At 30.9% G+C, this 22558-nt stretch overlaps 1 protein-coding gene across 1 annotated transcript; it reads right to left on the bottom strand.

The window, feature by feature from the left end:
• Nucleotides 1-2071: 2071 nt before the first annotated feature.
• LOC127118799 (probable trehalose-phosphate phosphatase C) lies at nt 2072-4641 on the bottom strand. The gene is made up of 10 exons (XM_051049050.1): nt 4224-4641; nt 3986-4126; nt 3805-3876; nt 3602-3694; nt 3452-3511; nt 3241-3342; nt 2989-3136; nt 2814-2884; nt 2601-2693; nt 2072-2494 (listed from the first exon to the last, which is right to left on the bottom strand). The coding sequence occupies exons 1-10, from the start codon at nt 4506-4508 to the stop codon at nt 2429-2431; spliced, it is 1131 nt and encodes a 376-aa protein (XP_050905007.1). The 5' UTR covers nt 4509-4641; the 3' UTR covers nt 2072-2428.
• Nucleotides 4642-22558: the final 17917 nt, after the last annotated feature.

The raw sequence follows: 22558 nt of genomic DNA, 5'->3' as shown, positions 1-22558 counted from the left end.
CGGAACTTCAAACTAATTATGTGATAGTCCATTTCCTTCCTGGCTTGGTAGTCCCCAGATATAGGCGACGTTGCACCGAACTGGGTTAACAACTGATTGTGTTATTTACTGTTATGTTATTTTATTTATCCTGCTATTGTTTGTGGTGTGATAATGTGCAGACCCTGAGGTCGTGACATCGTGTTCGACATCAGGGATCTGCTTGCCAAAATTTCATTATTGAAAGAGAATAAAAAACATCAAATTTTTAAAATGAAAAGCGATGGTTTATTATGATAGAATATCAAAATAATACACAAATAATGTCAATAACTAGTTAAAATAACAAAGCTACAAACTTATAATTTGAAAATGAGAAGACAATCTTCACACAAAAAAGTTGATGGTGTGCGAACATGATATCTCTTTGTTCGCACTTCTTTTCTCAATAGTAGGGATGAAAATAGGTTAGGACGGACTACATAACCTAAAACCTAATATATTTAAGGTCAAGTCATATTAGACTTATTTATTAATAAGTTAGATTTAGATTTTTAAAAAAATCTATTTAATTAAATAAATCAGACTTAGGTTATTAAAAAAATCTATGAAAACTTATAAGTCGGTTTATATATTCATATATATTAAAAAAATGATAAATAGGTTATACTATATATGCATATGTTAGAAATTAGGCTAAATAAATCGACTTATAAGACTTCATAGATAAAATTGATTATTTGAAAGCTTTAATGTGAAACAAATTTTTAAATAGACTTTTAGCTTAAACCAAATTTTTAAAAAGGTTAGATCAAAAGAAAAAAATTATAATAGATCATAGGTCAGACTTGAGCCTATTAAATTTATCTTAGACTCAACTCAAACCTTCTAAGATCTAGTCTAGCATGACCTATTCCCACTATTATTTCTCCTTTCTTTTCTCTATATTCTATTTTTAGAATGAATATTTCAATTAATATAAGTAAGACATAAATGAACTATTATATTTGACTCTTTTTTCACAAGGGATACGAGTATCTAACATGAATAAAATTTGATTTTAAATAAATTAATTATAGTTAAGTATAATGAATGCCAATTAATTTATGTTTAAACCGATTCACATAAAAATAAAAATTAGTTGAATAGTAAATATTAATTTTAAAAATATCATTACATTCAAAAACTATAAATCTAAATTCAACTAAAATAAATTTAAAAAACTTAATCAATTATAACAAGAGTTTTATATATTCAGAATCAATTCTGAATAGTTTAAACCAAAGTCACTTTAAAATTAAAAATATTTATATACTTTAATTATGACTTAACAATATTAAAATAAATAAAATTTCTATTATATTACGAATTAAAGTTAACAAATATTTAATAAAACTATATTTAACCACTATTTAACCATTATAAATTTTATACCATAAACGATAGGTCATTTTACACGCCCTAAAAAGAGCTATGCTTCAAATATAAAATCAAACCTACACTTGGTCTACCTAAAAATCACCCCCAACATAGAGGCTTTATGTGGTCCACATTACCTGTAACAATCTTTAGTTTTTCTCAATCTCTTAACCTTCACTTAATTGGATTCTATAGACCAGTTAACCTGATCGAGAACACTCATATCCATAACTTTTTTTCTCTATTTATAAATTTATACTTGTCATATAGTAGAGTTGTTGCTCACTGACACCAATAAACGAGCTTAAATTTTTACCAATCGAGGTCAAATTTATTAAATTTAACAAAATAACTTACTTACATGAGTAAAATAAATATATGTGATGGCTCTTTAGTTTAGAAGAACCAGAACTCAAATTTAACTATTCCCTCATTGAAGTACGTAATACAATGCTAACTTAACAGTAATCACATGCATGAGAAACTTCTTTAATATCTTTAATTTATAAATTAATAAAAATAAACTATAAATTTATAGAAAAATAATTATGATCAAATAGTTATAATTTAAAGGTATAATACTTGCTTTTTTTTTATTATAGTTCTTGTTAATTATAGAAGTTCATGCATCTCCTTTTTATAAACTCATAATGTCCTCATTTTGAATTCATGATTTTGAAGTCGGCAATTATCATTTTCATCATAACATTTTCCACTGTACAATAAGTACAATTGAGAGTAAGAAAGTTACAATGTCTGATTTTACAAATAAGGCATAAAACATCTGTCTTTCACTATCGCATGCGCATGCAAACGTGTGAAAGATCAAGAATAGAATTATACATTAATACAAGAAAAAAGAGAGAATCTATTTGGACTTTTTGGTCCCTAAAAATTAAAAATTATGGAACAATAACATGTACTATTTCCTATTTTGAAACAAGGGATGTTATTTGAACTACCCCTTGACCAAATTCTTTGGTCGGTGTCAAATCCCTAAACTCATTTATAGATTCTTTCTTCTACCTCTCTACAACTTGTGGCTATCAGAGTTTGTTCTTTTCCATTCAACCAAATGCTGCAAAAATTCTCCAACCTATAATATATATACCAAAAAAATGAAATGAATATTACATTTTTTTATTATTTTAGGTCATTTTAATAAATAAAAATAAAATAATTAATGCTTGAATTTTTCTTACCTCAGATGGATCTTGCAATGTGTAAGAAGCATTGGTTTCTTTTGGAATTTTAGATACAAGAATCCCACTCCCTTGTCCTCTATTGCTTAAAACCTTTATTATATAATTATATCCAAATTTATAAGTTAGCATAACATGATAATATTAATAATTATTATTATTATTATTACTATTCTTATTTTAGAAAAAATAGAAAGGTGATTGCATTTTTACCTTAAAAGCATCTTCGTCAGTTCGGTCATCACCAATATAGATTGGATATACTTTGTTAGAATTTGCAAATCCTAAAATTTGAGGAAAAAGAGAGGTTAGGACATATATAAATCTTATGAAACTAAATGTACCAATTAATTAAACTTTTTAGGTTAGTTTTGCATGAAAAACTTACCAAGTGACTCTAACAAAAATTCTAGAGCTCTTCCTTTGTCCCATTTTATGGTTGGTCTAATTTCCAACACTTTTCTTCCTTGAGTTAGTTTTAGTTTTGGGAAATCATTGAGCACCAAACTTACTTGTTCAGCCAATGTTGTCCAACTCTATAAAAATAATTTAAAATCCTTGATTAGAAACTCAAATATGTAAAATAAATCAAAATATATACACTCATCAATATAACTATTTGTATAGTGAAGATACATACCTTCTCATCAACACAGCGAAAATGTACAGACAAACAAAATTTGTTATTTTCCACCATAGCTCCAGGAACATCCTTTGTTTTTTCCACCAAGATTTTATAAACCTACATCCAATACAAAATATTTTAAAAAAGTTAAAATCTCAAAACTAATGGAAATATATATTCTATTTTAGTGGTGGAATAAAATGATGATTAATGAAAAGTAGCTAACCTCATTGATCATGGGCAAGAATTCACTTGCAGGCTGCAAAAGTACCTCATCATTACCACCCTGAAATTTTACATATACAAAATTAGTAAAAAAACAAAAAAATATACAATAATCTTCATTGCAATAATTTGTTTAAGAAAAATATTTTACTTTCTTAGTGCTTTTCTTATTTGTTGGTCCTTTTATATCCATCCCATGACTTCCAGCATAGTATAATTCTGTCAATCTTACAAAGCTAAATAGCTACAAAACAAAACAAAACAAAAAAATCTAATTAGTTACAATATAGTATAATACAACATAAAAAATAATTTGTCAAAAAATAATAATTTTATTTTGTTGAAAAAATGTACCTTGTCTAAGCACCTTCCACTAACGATGGCAGTAGGAAAATGTCTTGCTATATCCTTCAATGTCATTCTCATCTAATTTTTAATAAAAAAATTAAAAAAGAAATTAGTTATACTCTTTTAATTTTATGAAACAATGAAGATCAAAATCAAAATCAAAATCAAGATAGAATAAAATATAAACCTTTTTAGTCATATAAGCTTTATTTGGATCTGCAACAATTGGGGAGAGAGTTCCATCATAATCAAGAAAAACAACTATTTGTTTTCCGTTTGCTTTGTACATTATTTGATCAAACATGTTCAAGGCTGAAGGATGAAAAAGCTGCAACAAATTAACAATATCAGAAGCAGTTTCTATGAGAAGAATAAGAAAGCACCGAAAGAAAATGAAAGAAACGGCACAAAATTAGATATATTACCTTCCAGTTAATTTGTTCGCGATTTTCGGAAGTGTTTCGTGTTCTGGTAGGAGAAGAAGCTCTCATGGAATCAATCCATTTGTTAGTCTTGGTTGTTGCTTTGCCATTTTCATCTTCTAGAGGTTTTATGAGATTGTTTTTCTGCTGAGTTAAAAACTCACCAAACAAAGCCATTAATTCAGGTACTATTGTTGCTGGTAAATCGTTAGAGTCGGAAATCGACATTGCTATCTCCATAAGCCTCTCGTTCACACGTTGCTTCCCCAACGCATTTTGGTTCGTCATTTGGTCGAAAAATAAGAGAGAGAAACTATAGAGAGAGAAGAAAAGAGAGATGGTTTTGTGGCTTGGTTGTGTGTGTTGAATGAGGAATTTATAGGGGAGAAAGTGTTTGATGAAAAGGAAAAGGCAAAAAAAAGAGAAAAGAAGAAAAAGGAATCAGAGTTGCTTTTTACTAGTTGGTTGGTTTTAGTGATGAATTAGTTTGGGGTATCTCTAGTCAATTTATAACTTCCGTTACACGGCATAAACGACGAAAATATACACTTCTTTTATTTTATTTTTTATATTTATTTGTACTTTTCATAAAACAAAAATTGAAGGAGGGGCCACATTATAATTTCACAGAACTTTCTTTGTTTTATTTTCGGTTTTTATTCATAATTGGAAGGAAATTTACCGACTTGCCGTTGGTGTTTGGACGTTGTAATTAATCTGAATATTCTATTTAAAAATAAATAGATGAGATTTAATATATTATGAAATTATAGGTGTAGTTGAAAAACTCAATCCGTAAATCTATTGAATTTCACTGTATTGATTTTTGTTATTGATGTTTATTAATTTTTGTTAACTGAATTAAAATTGCATCTGAAATTCTTTATATTTAAATTTTCAGTTTTTTTTTATTATAATTTTGTAATGATAATTCAAGATATTAAGTATGTTAACAAATATTTATATAAAAAAAAAATTGACAAAGCATCTTGGAGTAAATATATCATCTAGAAACATGAACTCAAGGCTTTAAGTGAAGGATTGATTATGCTTACTTTTTATGATTAAAGAATGGCATATTGATGATTTGGTAAGTTTGTTCAATTATTCTTTGAGTATTAGCGTTAACCACTGACCTAGACTAATGACATTAGAAGAAGAAAATTAAAGCTATATGAACAGGATTTATTCAGATTCCTCTAAACATTAGACCAAATCAGCATTTATTATTTTTTAGTTAGAAGAATCAACACCATATATACATTTCTTTACTACGCTATAAATTGATAAAATTCTAGATAAAAGTATAATTTTTCAATCCAATTATCTTAGCCAGATTCTACCTACCTATCTAAAAAAATTAGATGGGGAATTAGAATATTAAGTTTTGAATTATTTAAGCAAATAAAAATAATGGATTTCCCTTGTGGTTTTAGTTAATCAAAAGAACAATGTTAAGAGAAAGGGAATTTCTATGATATTGCCAGCAAGACTAAAAAAACAGAAAATCTTGTTAAACTAGCTTCTGGAATGGGGAAAGACCACGCATGTTAACAAACTATAATTATTAATATTGTCGTGAACTTCATGGGTGCAACAATTGCCAACCACACGTATATTTTAATTTTCCTATGAACATGTATATGTTGGCCTCTTTTATTTAATAATATTGTAGGGAAGTCTCACTTATTCTTAATTTACTACCTTTCACATTATGAAAATTTGTTATGTATTGTAATCCAAGGTATAATTAGGTACCAAGCTTTGAGTTTGACAAGAAAATTTTGTTTTGATTGAATTAGGGTTTTTCTCTATTACAAAAATATGTGAACGAGTTCATTAATAAAAATTCAAATATTTATGAATATTAATGTATTTTATTATTTAGTTTTTATAAATAAAAAAATAATTTTTTTATTAAAAAATTGATTCATTATATGAATACGAGTGGAGCAGCATACTCAAACTAAACTCAAATTTATTTGAGACAAATTTGAGATGAGAACGAGATAGGATATCTAAATACAACAATTCGTTTGAGGTTCAATTCTTCTTCCATAATGGGGTGATCATCACGAGAGAAACACCGATATTGACTCAAGAACAACAACACAAATGGAAAAAACATCACATATTCATTCAAAACATTAATACATTAGATATGTGGGTTCGATCACTTATAAAAAGTTCAACATCCAATTTTTCAAACAATATGAGACTCTCAACCCACACTGATATCACAACAATCTTCTTGTCAAATAAGAGTCAATCCACCATACTTTCCCTCAAGTGAAAGGTCGTTCTTTCACATACACTTATATCGTTGTTGACACACTTAACACCTCACAAATACTTTAACATAATATGCCACCTAACCACCACTTTGTCAAGACGATTTTCGATACAATGAATGATTCTCTTACTCAAATCATCGACTTTGATATCATTGATGGATCATGAGAAGAGCATCCATATTGAATCAAGAGTAACATCACGAATGAGAGAGATACCACGTATTTATCCAAAAACTTTAAGACATTAGATATATAAGTCATCACGCTTATAAAGTAGTGTTCAACCTTCATTTTTTCAAACAATATTATATTTTCAACTCACTTGTGTCGCAACATAGACATCGGAATGGAAAATAAAAATTTATCAAAAAATCAAGTTTATGTATGGGGAAGGTAAAAATAGTCATCACCGACGTGTATAATTAGAGGTGACGAAGAAGGCATTGTCCTGCCGGAGTTCGCTTTCTCCACACATTTTCGTGGGACGAACCATATTTTTAGGTCAACACTCTCTAATATGTTTGTCCCGTTCCGTCCCTTTTTTTTGTGAGTTTTTACGCGAGTAGAAATTAACATAAAATTTTACAATTTTAAACTAAAAAAGTGCAATGACAACAAACCCACCCCCATCCAACCTTCTTTTTTCGCGAGACAAGTCAATATTGTAGGCATGCACCTTCAACAACGATCATCCTGCTCCGCCTTATTATTACTTTTCACAACTTTTTGCATAATAGATCTAAACGAACGGCCATACTTGTTTGTGACATAATTTATTTGTCAAAAATTATTTGTAGGAATATTTAATTTACTCCACTTTAAAAAGAGTGAAGATTATTTCCTTTTTTCTAGTTTGTATTAATTTTACTCTATTTTTTGTTTAATAAAAATTATATATAATTAAGAAAGAATGGAAATTAGAGATAAATAGAGAATAAGATGGATGAAAGATTCAATTTATTTTACAATACTAAGTGTATTTGAATTTCGCTATCAAACTATTTTAAAAGTAACGTAATGTGATTGTGAGTGCTACCTCATTTTCAATTAAAAATATTTTAATATACCCCTCCTTACAATTTCTTGAAAGAGAACTATGAACCTGGCTTTAATGTGAACATAAATTAACATCCATAACTAATTGATTCATCGAATACCAAGGTTAGAAACTGAGATTATATTAGCTTAAATTTTTTAATATTTTACTTGTTTTTAGCATAGAGTTTGTCATACAAAATACCGAAAAGACATCAAAAAGTTATTTTCTATAACTTTTTTATTATTTTAAGGAACATGCCACAATTATCATGCTTAACATACACTTGTGCCAATTATTTATTCTCACTTTTCCTTTTCCCTTTCTCTCATAAACCTTTTCAAGTCCCTTTGCCAAGACTTAAAAACTTCCAAAATTATTCATAATTACAAAATTATTATTTCGTGCATTTTAAATATTGTTATAATTTGAAACAAAGGTAGTAAGAAACAGAATCTTAATAACCATGAGCTAGATACATTGACCAATCAACCTATCGCCCCTTGTATATATGGTTTCATAGCAGAGTTCCAACCTTGTATACAGAAACCTTTTTAAAACTAGGGGCATACATTATTTCTTTTGCTTCTTTTGTTTCTTTTCTTTCACGTCTTTTATGTCGTACATATACATAAGCTAATTCATATTGATATTGATATTTTACATTCTTCTTCTGGTTCAATGCACTACACTCATTTTTATTTTTGCTAGTAAATACAAAATTTAGTTGTTATTGGCTTCACAAGAACTCAAAGACTTTAAAATATCTATAACGTGCAAAAAGATGTATACTCATTTTAAATTAATTTTAGTTATTCTAGTAAATGAGTTATTTAATTGTAAAATTTTTATTATAATATAAATTAAATTGTATTAAATAATATATATTAAAAAAAGCCATAAGATAGAGAAAGAAAAAAGAAAATATTTAATATTTAAAAATAATAATTTTGTCTTTGAAATAATAGAAATTATTAATTAAAATAAAAATAGGTATTTTGTTGATAGTGATTCCTAAGATTAAAAGTTATTTATACGCATGATTATTAAGTATTACTCAATTTAATAAAATAAATTTTTAATTTGATTAAAATTTAAAAATTGATTAAATAGTAACTTTTTAATAATAAATTAATATAATTTATTAAATATATTTTAAAAACAAAATTAGACGCTAACACTACCAATAAAGTTAATAATATTTAATAATATATATTACAAATAATTTTTTATTAAATACACTATTTTGTTGATAATTTAAAAAAAATAGCTTTTATATAATTATTTTGTATATTTGTATATTATAATATTTAAAATAAAAAAGAAGAAAACATGTTTTCCTTTTACTGATGCAATGAAAACAATAATACACTTTAAAAAAAATAACATGAGATAGGTTCATCTATATCAAAATATTGAAATTGTTTTTTGGTTTAAATGAATTTTTAGTGGCATTTAAAACAATTGATCTCATATTATAAAATCTCTAATTTTGATCCCTTAATTTTGATGACCTTTAGATTTTTGTGGTCCCCTTCCACTTTTGTTGGCATTGATGATTGGGATAAAAAATATTTTTAACTAGGTGACAAGGATGACTAGGATAATTATAAATTAATATTTAATAAGTTAAATTAATATGTTTCGAAACTAATTAATTAATTAAAAAATTTAAAATTAGAGTCTTTAGGTTTAAACTTTCATTTGCACAATGCCCAATATACATATTATATTTTAACTTGTTTTTATTAGCTTTATAATCATTCAAGTTATTTCTAATAAAAATAATATGAGACTATATTCTAACTATTTTGTGTTGACCTTATTTTTCCAAGATTCTTGTTCCTCCCTCATAGTATTCTCCTTCAACTCCAACTTCTCTCATTTCTTCTACACCTGAAGAACAACAACTTATTATTCTCAATCGAATATTTACAAAATATCAAATTAACCATTACAAATATCACCCCTCCTTTTTTAACTAACACATTAAAAATAACAGTCCAACGTCTACGAACTTCGTCTAAGTCTTCGGAAGAGAAAGACGTGTCGTCATTAAACGTCTACATAAACAAGTGAAAAAAAATAAATATCATGTGATTTGAATTATAATAGCAAATTAATATGTTATTGAAAATATTTCATGATATTATATACCTGATCCCACAAATCAATAAAGTTGGCAGAGACAATGTTATGTGTGATTGTGTGTACGTATGTGTGTGTATGTGTGCCTGTGTATGTGCGCGTGTGTGTATGTGTGTGTATGTGTGTGTATGTATGTGTGTGTATATGCATGTGCGCGCGTGCGTGTCTGCGTGCGTGCATGTGTGTGTATGTGTGTGTATGTGTGTGTGTGTGCGTGTGTATATATGTGTGCGTGTGGGTGTGTATATGTGTGTGTGTGTGTGTGTGTGTGTGTGTGTGTGTGTGTGTATGCGTGTGGGATGTGTGTTCGTGTGTGTGTGTGTGTGTGTGTGTGTGTGTGTGTGTGTCAGAATTAATCGACTTACCTTGGGCTCATAAAATGCAGACTTTTTACTAGAGTTGTTCAATCTACACTTCCTCTCGACAATCTTGTATATTGAAACTGATTTAAAAAATATTACACACTAAAGATAACTACAAAGTCAAAGATAAAAATTCACAAAGAGTCTCATAAACATAAAGTTATACCTATTAATAATTTGTTTCATTATAGGATCAAGTTCTTTGTGTAACAAATATAGTATAGTTACCATATTCGTCCGAAGAGATATGATGATCAATTGATAATGTTCTCTGAATGAAAAATACAAGCATATATAATTAGTATTTGGTAAAATGTAAAAACTAAATATAATAGACACCATAATTTTAAAACTACTCACTTATTGAGGAGTGGTGCTAAGTAGCATTCTTTTCCATCCGTTATATGTGATGTTAAGTATTATTCAATGTTTTTAGCGAAATTATTCGTAAATCATAATCTAATTGGATCAAATAATCCATAAGTATCTGATTTATGTAATTCTATAAACACATGGTAATTGTACCTAAAAGGTTAAACAAGGTACAGAAAACACATGAGGAATTATGATTTTTCCATCTGCACAACATAAGCCATCATTTTGGAATATGATTTTTCAGAATGAGCCAATAACCAGTATTGGATCTCTCAACAGGTGGGGGCGACTGAACAACTTCCTTTTATGATTGCACCATGTACATCATTTCTACCAGGTAATTGATCATCAGCATCATCATCTTCATTTGTATATTATGGCACGATTCCACTGATTCTGTACATCATAAAATACACAAAGTAACACAAAACAGAATTAACACGATATGTACAACAAATAAACATATAACTGATAACACAATTATCACTCTCACATACCGCATATAACTCTTTTAATTCTTCCAATTCTTTGCTTCGTGTTTCCCGCTCCGCTCGTAACTTCTTGTCAAATTCTTGCTTTTGAGTATCTATCTTCCTCTAAAGCTCTTCCAACGTTTCACTTTGCACTTGCCCGATGATTTTTTTAGACGTACCAAAAAATACTCTCAAGTCAATGTCATCTCCAACCCCACTGACACGCCCAATATGTTCCTTTTAAACAACGAAGAATTATGACCATCCAGAACAGTATGAACAACACTAAACTCGACCATAAGTTTAACACCTGAATTGAGGACTTTTGTTAGTTTAGTCATCATTGTGGAACCTCTTTGCTTTTTTTGTCATGGTTTCATTTGTACGCGTAGCTTCGTCGCTACTAGATGAAGAAAAGGCCATCTAACAAGATATAAGCATCAACAACAATAAGCAAGCATCAACAACAACAATAGGAGTCAACAACAACAAATACATAAGCATCAACAATAATAACAAGCACCATCTTCAACAATAAGCATCAACAACAACAAATACAAAAGCATCAACAACAATAAGAATCAACAACAACATTAAGCATCATCAATAACATTAAGCATCAACAGCAACAAATAAGCATCAACAATAACAAATACATAAGCATCAACAACAATAAGGTTAAAAAACAACAACAACAAGCATCATCTTCAAAAAAGCATCATCTTCAACAACAAGCAGCAACAACAACAACCATCAACAATAACAACAACAAGCATCAACAACAACATTGAGAATCATCAATAACATTAAGCATCAACAACAATAAATAAGTATCAACAACAACAAGAATCAATAACAACAATCACCTTAATATTTTCTCCACTGTCTAAGAGTCGATTCTCAATTTTTTTTCTCCTTATGTTGCTCATAGTCCATATTCTTATTTGTGGTACCAAGATTCTACTTCTCCAATTTTAACCCAATATTCTCAGAGGTCCATTTTTCCTCATTTTCTCCATGATAGACAACTAATCTAATTAAGCTTAAAGATATTCCTTCTCATTCTCTAGCACTAACAATTCATAATCCATCATGTAGATGTTGTCATGTAGTTGACACATATTGCATCAGCTTCATAGAAGATGATAAATCAAGCCATTGCACAACAAAAATCCCCAACAACATGCTTCCTCTACTGATATTCCCATAATATTAGGATTCTTTGATATTCCCACAATATTAGGATTCTCACCAGCACAAAATATCCATTAGTAATATTCTATAAATACTTAGAGGTAAATACATCCATGTGGTAGAACTTAGGGAACATTTTCTCCCCATTGTTAATGTAACACCCCCGTTTTTTTATTAGATATTTTATTATATTTTAATTGTTTGAATTATGGATTTTGAGGATTTATTTTATGGCTGGATGTTGGTGGAGTATGTATCCTTGAGTTAGGGGTATAAAGGGGTGATAAAAGTAAGTAGAATAATTTAGAATTATTTTGATAATTAAAAATAATGTTTTATTTATTTTTATTATATTAATTAGTGAAGATAGAATAATTGGGTCAAATATTAGAAATTGAGAAAGTTAGTGGGAGGAAGGAATATGAGATAATTAAGTTTGGGCCAAGTTGGTGATTTAGAAAAGTTTACCCTAAAAATAAAAAGTTAAGAGGAACCTAGATTTAGGGAGATTTTCACGGTAAGTGACATTTGAGAAAAAGGAGTAAAGAGGAAATAGGAAAGGTGATCACGGGAAGAGAGTGAATGTTTCAATTCAGAATTTTTGCAAGGAATTCAGGTAAGGGTGGAAACTTGTTCCAATAGTAATGGGTATGGTAGAATGGTAGAATGGAGGAACCTTTAACCTCCTTAGGATTGAGTATTTTGATTCATAATTTTGAATTTAGATGTTATGATGGTTGTTATATGATGATTATATGATGAATTTTGTGTCCCTTATGTGCATGTATTTTTCTGTTTTTATGATTGAACATATATCCACCATTGTTACAATTTCGAAGGTTTTAGGCATAATCTTAAAACCGTGGTTAAATGATTTAATTGTGTTAAAACTTTAAATTAAATTTCGATAATTAGAGTATTGCATGGGTTATAATTTTATGAGCGTTTGGCTTTTTACGGAATCGAAATCGGAGGTCCGAAGACCTCCAACGATGAAAAACGTAGAAAACTATGCATCCTATCTGTCAGGGCCTCGCTCAGCGCGAGAGGCTTTTTTTGTGTTTTTCGGTCAAAATCGTTTTGGCCATAACGTTTGATTTGTAAGTCCAAATTAAGTGTTGTTTGAAGTGTTGGATATATGAAACAGATGGCTATAACTTTGTTTCAGGGATAAAATAATTTTGGTAATTATTTCATGGACGTTTTTGGGGTTGAAGAAGATGAAAATTGTGTTGGGAATTTTAGAAAACAACAACTTTTTAGTAATATCTTCGTGCACGATTTTGATCATAACTTTCAACTCGTGAATCATTTTGGGTTAGGGTTTGAAGCATTATAAAGCTGACTCTGAGAAATATAATGTCATGGTGATAAGTGAATTATTTAAGTATTATTCCTATGCCTACTGTGTTGGTGAAGTTTTTGTTCATACGTTCGATTAATGAATTGTTGACACATCCCCACGATTTTGGTCATAACTTTTATTTTGTAAGTCCGATTTTGATTTCGTTTGAAGAGATAGAAAACTAAAGCTCAGATCTATAACATGGAAGTGATTGTTGAGATGTTTTAATAATATTCACATGCCTACTATGTTAATAAATATATTGGTTTATACGTTTGGTTGATGAATCGTTGCATTATTGTAATATCATGGTGTGATAATTATGTTGTTATGTCGATGATGTTAAGATGTTGACGAGTTGTTGTTGTTTGTTGATATTATTCAAGTGGTAACATGAATTGTTTGTTGCATGATGAATGATCTAATGCATAAATGATGAGACGTGTGTGGGGATCCTTTAGGTGAACCTTGTTGTGTTAATGCATGTTATTTGAGAGTCATGCATCTTGGTGTACGGGCTTCAATCCAATTTTGGCGAGCCTCGATTCTATGATGATGGATCGGGTACGAGTAGCTAATTCTTATTATGGGGTATTAGTGAAGCGTTACTTATATTGATACGATTTTTGGTGAGCCTCGATTCCATTATGATGGATCGGGTGCGAGTAGTTAATTCCTATTATGGGAGATTAGTGAAGCGTTACCTATGGTGATGGTAGCAATTTTGGTGTGCTCCAGCTCCAAGAGGGAATCAATCCTATGGTGGGGATCATGGAGTGAGATGAACCTGAGTGTTCATATTTGGTATCACATGCATGTCGAGTCGGTGTTGAGTATATTGCACAAGTGTTACATTTGTATTGGTTGTTGTTGATGTGTTGTTGGACGGGATGTTGTTGCATATGATGTTAATGATAATTGAGATATGCTTTTGTATGATGTTGATGATAATTCAGATGTTGTCGTGTATGATGTTGATTATGATTTGGATGTAAGAATGTGATATATTATTGTGCATGATTGTGTAGATGTTGTACTTTATTCTTCATTCTATATCGTTATTATTAAAATGAATTCTCACCCCTTCTGTTTGAATATTGTCTTTACATGGGCATCATACAGATACTCAAGAGTAGTATTGCTGAAGTAAGTGGAAGGTATCTCTTGGATTACTTCTTTATTTTGTCGCTTTTACTAGTGGTACCTTGCTCTGATTATTTTATTCCTTATGTCTGATTATGTTGAAGTCATAAGACTAATTTTGTTGTTGAGAATTCTTAAGATGTTGAGTTGATTGATTATAACTCTTTTTTTTTGTTATTACAATTGAAGTTGAGACTAAATGGTATTACTTGCTTTATCTTCCATAATTGTGATGATAATTCCGATGCGATGATACTTTAAAATGGAAGTGAGCATGCAGTGACAAGTTATGAATGTCTTATTTTATGAATATATAATATCGATCAGATGAGAAGGATGTCGTGTAAACATCCCATGTATGATTCAAATAAGTGAGATGTCGTGTAAAAATCCTTATTACAAATGTGTGTATTGAAATTTACTGTTGAAACCCATGTTACGGAGCAGGTCATGTGTGTTATGAATGTGTGACACCCTACGTGGTTTAATTTTATATTTAATTTACACGATAAATTATGTGCAGGGTTTAGGGTGTTACATTAGTGGTATTAGAGCAGGTAGGTCCTTCCGGCCAGGTTGTTTAATTATGTTTGTTCCATAGTATGTGACATGTGTGTGAGAACACTGTCGATGCTTGTTTTCTTTTCCATTTGTAGGTTGGGAATGAAACAAGTGGGGGAGAAGCTTCTACTTGTCTTGGATGTTCCAACTGTATAGAGCTTGGACATCATGTTGCTGCATGCAAGAGTGCAGTGTTGGATAGTTAACTTATTTTGAGAATGTTATGCTTTTCCTGAACCCAAAGAGAGGTCGGATTCGAGGATGGTGACGGTTAGCAAAATGGTTTGATCCTTGAGGGAATATAGTCAGGTGTTCTTGTTGGCCACTTCCTTGTGTGGGGGAAGGAGATGTTTTGGCTAGAGATGAGCCAGTGGTGTGTTGAGTATCGTGACGTGTGTCCATGAGGATGTGTATGGTTTGTGTCTTGTTGGAACAAGTTGACGTTATACTTGGAATGAATTGGTTGGAGTTAAACCAATGTTTACCAATTGTTTTGATGAGTTGGTGCAGTGTGTCGTTGATTGCAAGAACCTAGGTGATGTTAAAGTTATGTTGTTCCTAACATTGAAGATGTCGTGGATTCGAAATTCCTGTCTGCCGGTCAAGTTGGGAAGTCTTTAGGGAAAACGATCAGGTATTGTTAATGTTGTTTCTCAGAGAGTATAGAGCAATGTGACGACTAGTGTTATGACAGTGGTGTGTGATTCCGGATGTTTTCCTAAAGATATTTGTGACTTGCATCTAGATCGTAAATTTGAATTCGATAGAGGTGAAGAGTTCACGTTTGTATCAACTAAGCAAGTGAGATAATCCGTGAAGGATATGGGACAAGTGTTTGTGATGTTAGCTTCGTTAGAAGCTAGAGAACAGGGAGTAGTTCGTGATCTTCCTGGAGTGTGAATTTCCTGAAGTGTTTCCTGGAGACATCAGTGATTTTCCTCCAGAGCACGGAGTGGATTTTTCTATAGACTTAGTACCTGGTACTAGTCTGGTGTCGATGACTCCTTATAGGGTGTCTGCTTCAAAGTTGGGGAAATTGAAGAAGAAACTAGAAGATTTGCTTGAGAAGAAGTTTGTTCAACCAAGTGTTTATCTGTGGGGTGTTCATGATATTAGTGAAAGAAGAGGGACGGTAGTATGAGGCTATAAGCGATCTGAGAATTGTATTATAGGCATTTAAAGAGAACCATTTGTATGCATTTTTTTTCCTAATGCGAGTAATGGTTAAAAGAAGTGAGTTTCCTTGGTCATGTGATTCTAGTGGTGGTATAGTTATGGATCTATAGAAGATAGATGTCGTGTTACAATGGGAGACTCTGAAGTCTACCACTGAGATTATAAGTTTTTCTTGGATTGAATGGTTACTACAGAAAGTTCATTAAATATTTTTTAAAATTTAGCAATGTCATTAACTCAGTTGACTTGAAAGGGTTAAGCCTAGGTTGGGATGTGCATTGTGAAAAAAGTTTCTAAGAACTCGAGAAGAAGTTGATGTCTGCTCCAATTTTGATTTCGACGAATCCAAGTGAGTCCTTTGTTGTATATTCTGATGCTTCGAAGATGGGTCTGGGAGGTGTGTTGATGCAAAATGATCAGGTTGTGGCTTGTGCTTAGAGACAATTGAGATTTCATGAAAGGATGATGCTTTTTTAATTATACATATTAGCCTTTTTTAATACTCCATTCAGATCAATTATACCATACGAACTTCCAAAGATGAAGCTTTTTGATGGGATTGTATAAAAGTCCACAAGGTCCTCACATAAGATCGAGTTACCTTTGTCTAATCCTCATGGAATAATGACTCGATGAAAGAGTCCGAGATAAGATTGATTTTTTCAAAATCAACATGTTTAACTATGCTTGGATTAACTACCTTAAAAAACACAAACCGTAACAAATGAGCATAAACCATACTTACAAAGAAGAACCAAAGAGAAACTGAGGTGTAGGATTGAGGGAAAACAAAAACCTAAAAAAGACTTGATGTTTTGAAAAATAACTTAAAGACATAAATGGTAAAAATAGAAAAAGAAAACTATAAAAATAGGTAATGACAAAACTACATCAACACATTTTAAATTTTTCTTTTCCCATTATATAAAAAAAATACTACATTAACACTAAATGTTTAATATCCACTCGATCATAAAAGTTGATATATATATATATATATATATATATATATATATATATATATATATATATATATATATATATTAAAATTTAAAAAATTAGTAGGATTCACCTGTAAATCGAGTTTATATTATATGCTACTTATATTATTGATTATATTTTGTAAAAAAATTGTTGATCTCATATTGAAATCACGCCTTATCTATCAAGAAACTAAAGTGTAACCAGTTACTTGAGTAACAAGTCATGAAATTAAGTCACTATGTGTAGATGGTGTTGTTGTTAAATAACTATGATAGGTTGATAAAAGTTTGTTATAAGTTAGTTACAAGCTCCAATAGTTATCTATACTATGATGTAACTAACTTTTCAAATCCAAAGAAATCTACTCTTTCTCACAATTGCTTAATCTTCTCCTTTTTTAATATGGTTTTCACCATTTTTTCTGCAACTCGCAGAAGTTGAAGATGTTATCAGAGCTCTTATGAGCTCTGCTGCACATCGTTGTTCATCATGGTTCACAACAATGGCAATGTTGCAATTCCCAATGCAAAACATGTGAATCCTTTTCCTCCCATTCCTTCTCAAATCCCTGGAAATGCATATTGTGTTTATTCCTCGGGTGGATATTCCTCAGTTGTCGTTAAACGAGTTAGGATTCAATCAAACTACCATGCTTAGGATCGATCAATGAAGCGCATTCTCGTATCAATAACAAATTCAAATTCTTTGATGGAACAATAGTTATTCCTACTGAGTTTGAGCCTAAATTCAGCGCATGGAGTCGATGCAGCATTCTTGTTCATTCTTGGATCATGAATTTAATTGAAGAATATATTGCTTAAAGCAATGATTTTCTTGATAATGCCATTGATGTATGGCAAGAACTCAAAGAACGATTTTCTCAAGGTGACTTCATTCAAACCTCTGAACTTCAGTGTGAAATTTTTAGTTTGAAACAAGATTCAAGATCCATTTTTGAGTTTTTTACTGCTCTCAAGATTCTATGAGAAGAAATTGAAGCATAGTTACCCACATCTGTGTGTTCTTATCCACATAGATGTGTCTATGCTACTGGTGTAAGCAATGCCATAAATCATTGTAGCGGTAAATTCATGACCACTGAGCTATTGGTTAACTCAACATCAATAAAACCAGAGTCGCCACCGTGCTTTTATTATTTCCAAAGGAAAAGGGAAAAAGTACGAAAAAAATCCAAAGATAAGAAGTTTTCAAATCAAAACTAATAAAATGTCAGAGATTACAGGTAAGGGGGTTGGTTACACAGAGGGAAGGTATTAGCACCCAAAGTGTCCTAGGTACTCCTAGGGAGTCCTTTTTGTGTGTACTTGTTTTGATTGAAAAGATGTTTGTTTGAAAAATAGAATGAGGGGATGAAAAAATAATTCATTATTTATATTTTTTTGTTTGATAGGAGTTTTGATCTTATGCCTACGTACCAAGATAAATGAGGGATTAAAACCTCGTAGTTCTGGTAAAAATTTCAAAGATGTGTGGATTGATTTTAACAAAAGCTTAAAGATCTCTTGTTATCAATGGGAGAATACTCAACCAAACATCCACTGATAAAGAGGGGTTTACAAACATTTAAGATGGAGAGATCTAACTCGGATTAAACCATCAAGTATGCCTCTAACCCCTAGTAAATGGAAAGTCTTACACTCAACATATCATGGAATGGGAGAAGTACATCTCAACCGAGGATAACTCAAATCTAAATGCTTTCTTTTTGAAAAGTTTAAAATGAAAAAGGCACCAAATGATCAAAATGATTAGATGCGGTTATTATTTCTTTTTGGTCTTTTTTTGAAAATAAAGTCAATATGATAAGTATTCTTACAAGTTTGATTAAGAAAATAGTTTGAAAATCAATGCCATAAGGCCAAGGTTTCTACTCATTAAAACAAGTCTAAGTTAAAAAACAACAAGCAAAGAAGTTTTGAAAATGAGAAGGATATTTTGAAATTAAAGAAGAAGGAGGTGGAGATGAATAGGCTATCCTAGACAAGATCAAGAGTTTTAAGTTAAAAAGATCTAACCCATGGGAAGCATCCACAAGACAATAGTGTCAGATAGAAACTCATTTCCTTTGGATTATCAAGCAAACAACAAAGCCATAATCATCCAAGCAATTAATAAGGAACCCGATGGTATCAAATAAAGATAACCAATCATCTAAGCTAGCACTCCGAAGCAAGCAATCTTCAATGTCTTTTATATGTATCAGATGAAAAATTCCATAAAACATACTCAAATAGAAAACATTAAATAATAACAATAAGATCAAGATCATAATTTAGACAAAGAGAAAGGGTGTATCAGATAAACCCAAGGGAGTCTCTCGAGCTTGTGTTAGATGAATGACATCGGCCATGTTTTTGGTCTGAAATTAATGGCATTGGCCAAGTTTTTCTTTCATAGCTCAAGAATGTTGCCTACTCTAAGTCCATAGGTCCAAATCAAGTCACAGACAAAGATCCAACAGTCCACTAGTGTGTTTTTTAGTGTTTTTGTTTTTATTAAGTGTTTTAAGGTCCTAAGACCACAAACAAAATATGATCACAAGCACAAATATATCACAATCACAAAATTTAATGGCTCAAGTGAGCAAAAAATGAAAACAACTGAAGCCTAAACATAGGCCCAAGTGGGCAAAGAGCAAATGACTAAAGCATAACCAATTTGCATGGATGTAAATGATAAGGAATGATAAAGTGAAATAATTTAAATTTCATTAAAGTAAATGACAAGAAAATTAAATGTTACTTGTACAGTTAGTATGTTAATTTGTGCCTTGAGGCAAATTTAGCGCTATGGTAAGCAATCGTAAGTATGCTTATGTAGAATCCATACCTATCTGAGGCCGGTCAATAATAATGTTGGTGTTAATGCATGCTAGAGACAAGGTATCCAAGACCAATCTCCTAAAGCATACCACACACTAAAACAAGAGAGGATTGACCTATCTCAATCAAGCTTATGTTGATTCATCTGACACAAGGTCACTGATGAATCAACTATCCAATGATCCATGAGAATTCATTGGGCAAAAGATGATTGGGTAAGAAATAAGATGAAGATAGAGAGATGAAATGAAGGAGATCCCAAAATGGCCAAGGGATGAACCTCACTTGATCAATATCATTCATTCATCTTGAGGGATGAACTTTTAAACTTCATCAACCTCCTAAGTCTAATGGTATTGACCAAGTCTAGGTCCAATTCAATCAAGACCAATGTCAAATAGAAGTGAGGTCAATACAAAGTCAATACAAAAGCTCATCAAAGCATTAAATCAATTAAACAAATTTTAAAACATTTTTAAAAATGAAGAAAATGAGTTTTCAAAGATAAAAAACCTAAAACCCCTTCAAAACACCAAATAATTTTTTTGGTATTTTTCAAAAGTCATAAGTAATTAAAAATTAATTAAAACAAGTTAAAAATCACAAAATTTACCAAAAATATCAAACGTAATCCAAAAAATAATTTTAAATCATAAATGGGAAAAAGAAAATATTTAAGAAGTTTTGGTGTTGTTCCCATAATTTTTGGATCAAAAATGAATTTGTGGTGAGTTTTGAAAGAAAAAGATATTTAAAAATAAAAATAGAAAAATAAAATGAAATGAAAAAGTCTGAGCCATCAGATCTCCCTCATTAATTGAGGTGACATATCTGATGGTCAAAACCATGTGTTCCACAGTCAACGCAATCACACGCGTGGTAAACACAACCAAAGGTCCAGATTAGAAGATGGAAGAGAGATCCAAGGGTGGAGGCAATGTCACGCCACCACCGGAGCCCTAGCTCCAGTATTCTTCTCCGGTGAGGGCCATCGGACTGTCAAGATCAAACTTGTCCAGAAATTTATGGATCTAACATCATTTTTAAATAAAAATTGCAAGGATCACTAATATGACCTTAATTTGTTTCATCTCTCACTCTATAATTAGAAAAGTGAAGATCAAATTGGAGGTGTTCAACCTGAGTTGCTTCAAATCAAGATCAAAACAACTCAGTCATGTTGCCTACATTGGTAGGACTTCAGTCAACACAAACTTCAGTTCAAATCTAGAGTATGGGGGGGGGGGGGGAGAATCAAAGAGATGAATTTTTGAGAAATTCACCTTCTGTGAGAAGCTTCTGAGCTTGTTTCTTGATGCAACGCTTCGTGCCTTCTCTTCCTCTTGCTTACAGAAGCTTAATGGAGTGGAAAAGGGAATGAACCTTTGGAGTTTTTGTTCACAAACTTGATTTGAACAAAAACTCGATTTCACAAGAAATCTTCAAAGAATTCTATGGTCTGAGGTTATGGAAATGGCTAGCAAAGCTTAGGCAGTGTTCTCCTTCAATTCTGAGCAAATGCTATTTGATTTATAGGCCAAGGAAATGATATGTGCACCTTTCCAAATTTGAATAAAAATGAGAAATTCTTGGTGCATGGGTGCATGTACATGCCCAATTGATGATTGGAATCCACTCTAAATCATGCAAGAATGTTGATGAAGTCATCACATAAGGCCAAGCAAAGTTATGTAATGTTTGGAGTTCAAATCTTGCCAAAACAAGCCAGGGAAAGACCTCATGCACAAGTCTCTCATTTCTCATCCAAATGATGTGATCTTGGACTTTTTTGAAAGCTCTCATCATGAGGAACAACTTTGATGATGTGAATTTTTAAATTTGAAGCTTGGAAAATGGAGAAAGTTGGCCTTGAAGATGGAGTTATCAAACATACTTAGAATTTTTTCTAAGTTATAAGCCAAATGATCTCTCTTTCCACCTTGAATAACTTTTGATGTGAGTTTCTAATGAACTTGGTTCCTTCTACAAAGTTTTATATATTTAAATTATATTCAATTTGGCCATACATTTGGAACCATTTAGAGTTTAGATGACGGAGTTATGGATTTTAGAAGTTTAGGAAATTTGCTTGTTCAATGATGAGAACCAAAATGGACCTATAATGTTTCCTCATGGTACATGGCTTTGCAAGTAGAATTTGATCTTTCTAAAATAATAAAAGTTGAATAAGACATCTTTAAATTAATCATGAAACTTGGATAATCTTCATATCATAAAAAGTGAGGAAGTTATGGTTCTTGGAAGTTGACCTTCTATCTAAGGCACATACAAAATGACCTATAATCTTTCACCATAAAAAATGACTCTCAAAGAAAAATTAGGTCTTAAGGACAACATGAAAGATGTTTGTAATGCCATAAAGAATAACTTTTCTCTTGTAATC

Source organism: Lathyrus oleraceus, chromosome 2 (genome assembly GCF_024323335.1).
Source record: "Lathyrus oleraceus cultivar Zhongwan6 chromosome 2, CAAS_Psat_ZW6_1.0, whole genome shotgun sequence".
Lineage (NCBI taxonomy): Eukaryota > Viridiplantae > Streptophyta > Magnoliopsida > Fabales > Fabaceae > Lathyrus > Lathyrus oleraceus.
Note: the sequence above shows the minus strand (reverse complement) of the source record. Positions and strands in the feature narration are given on the sequence as shown.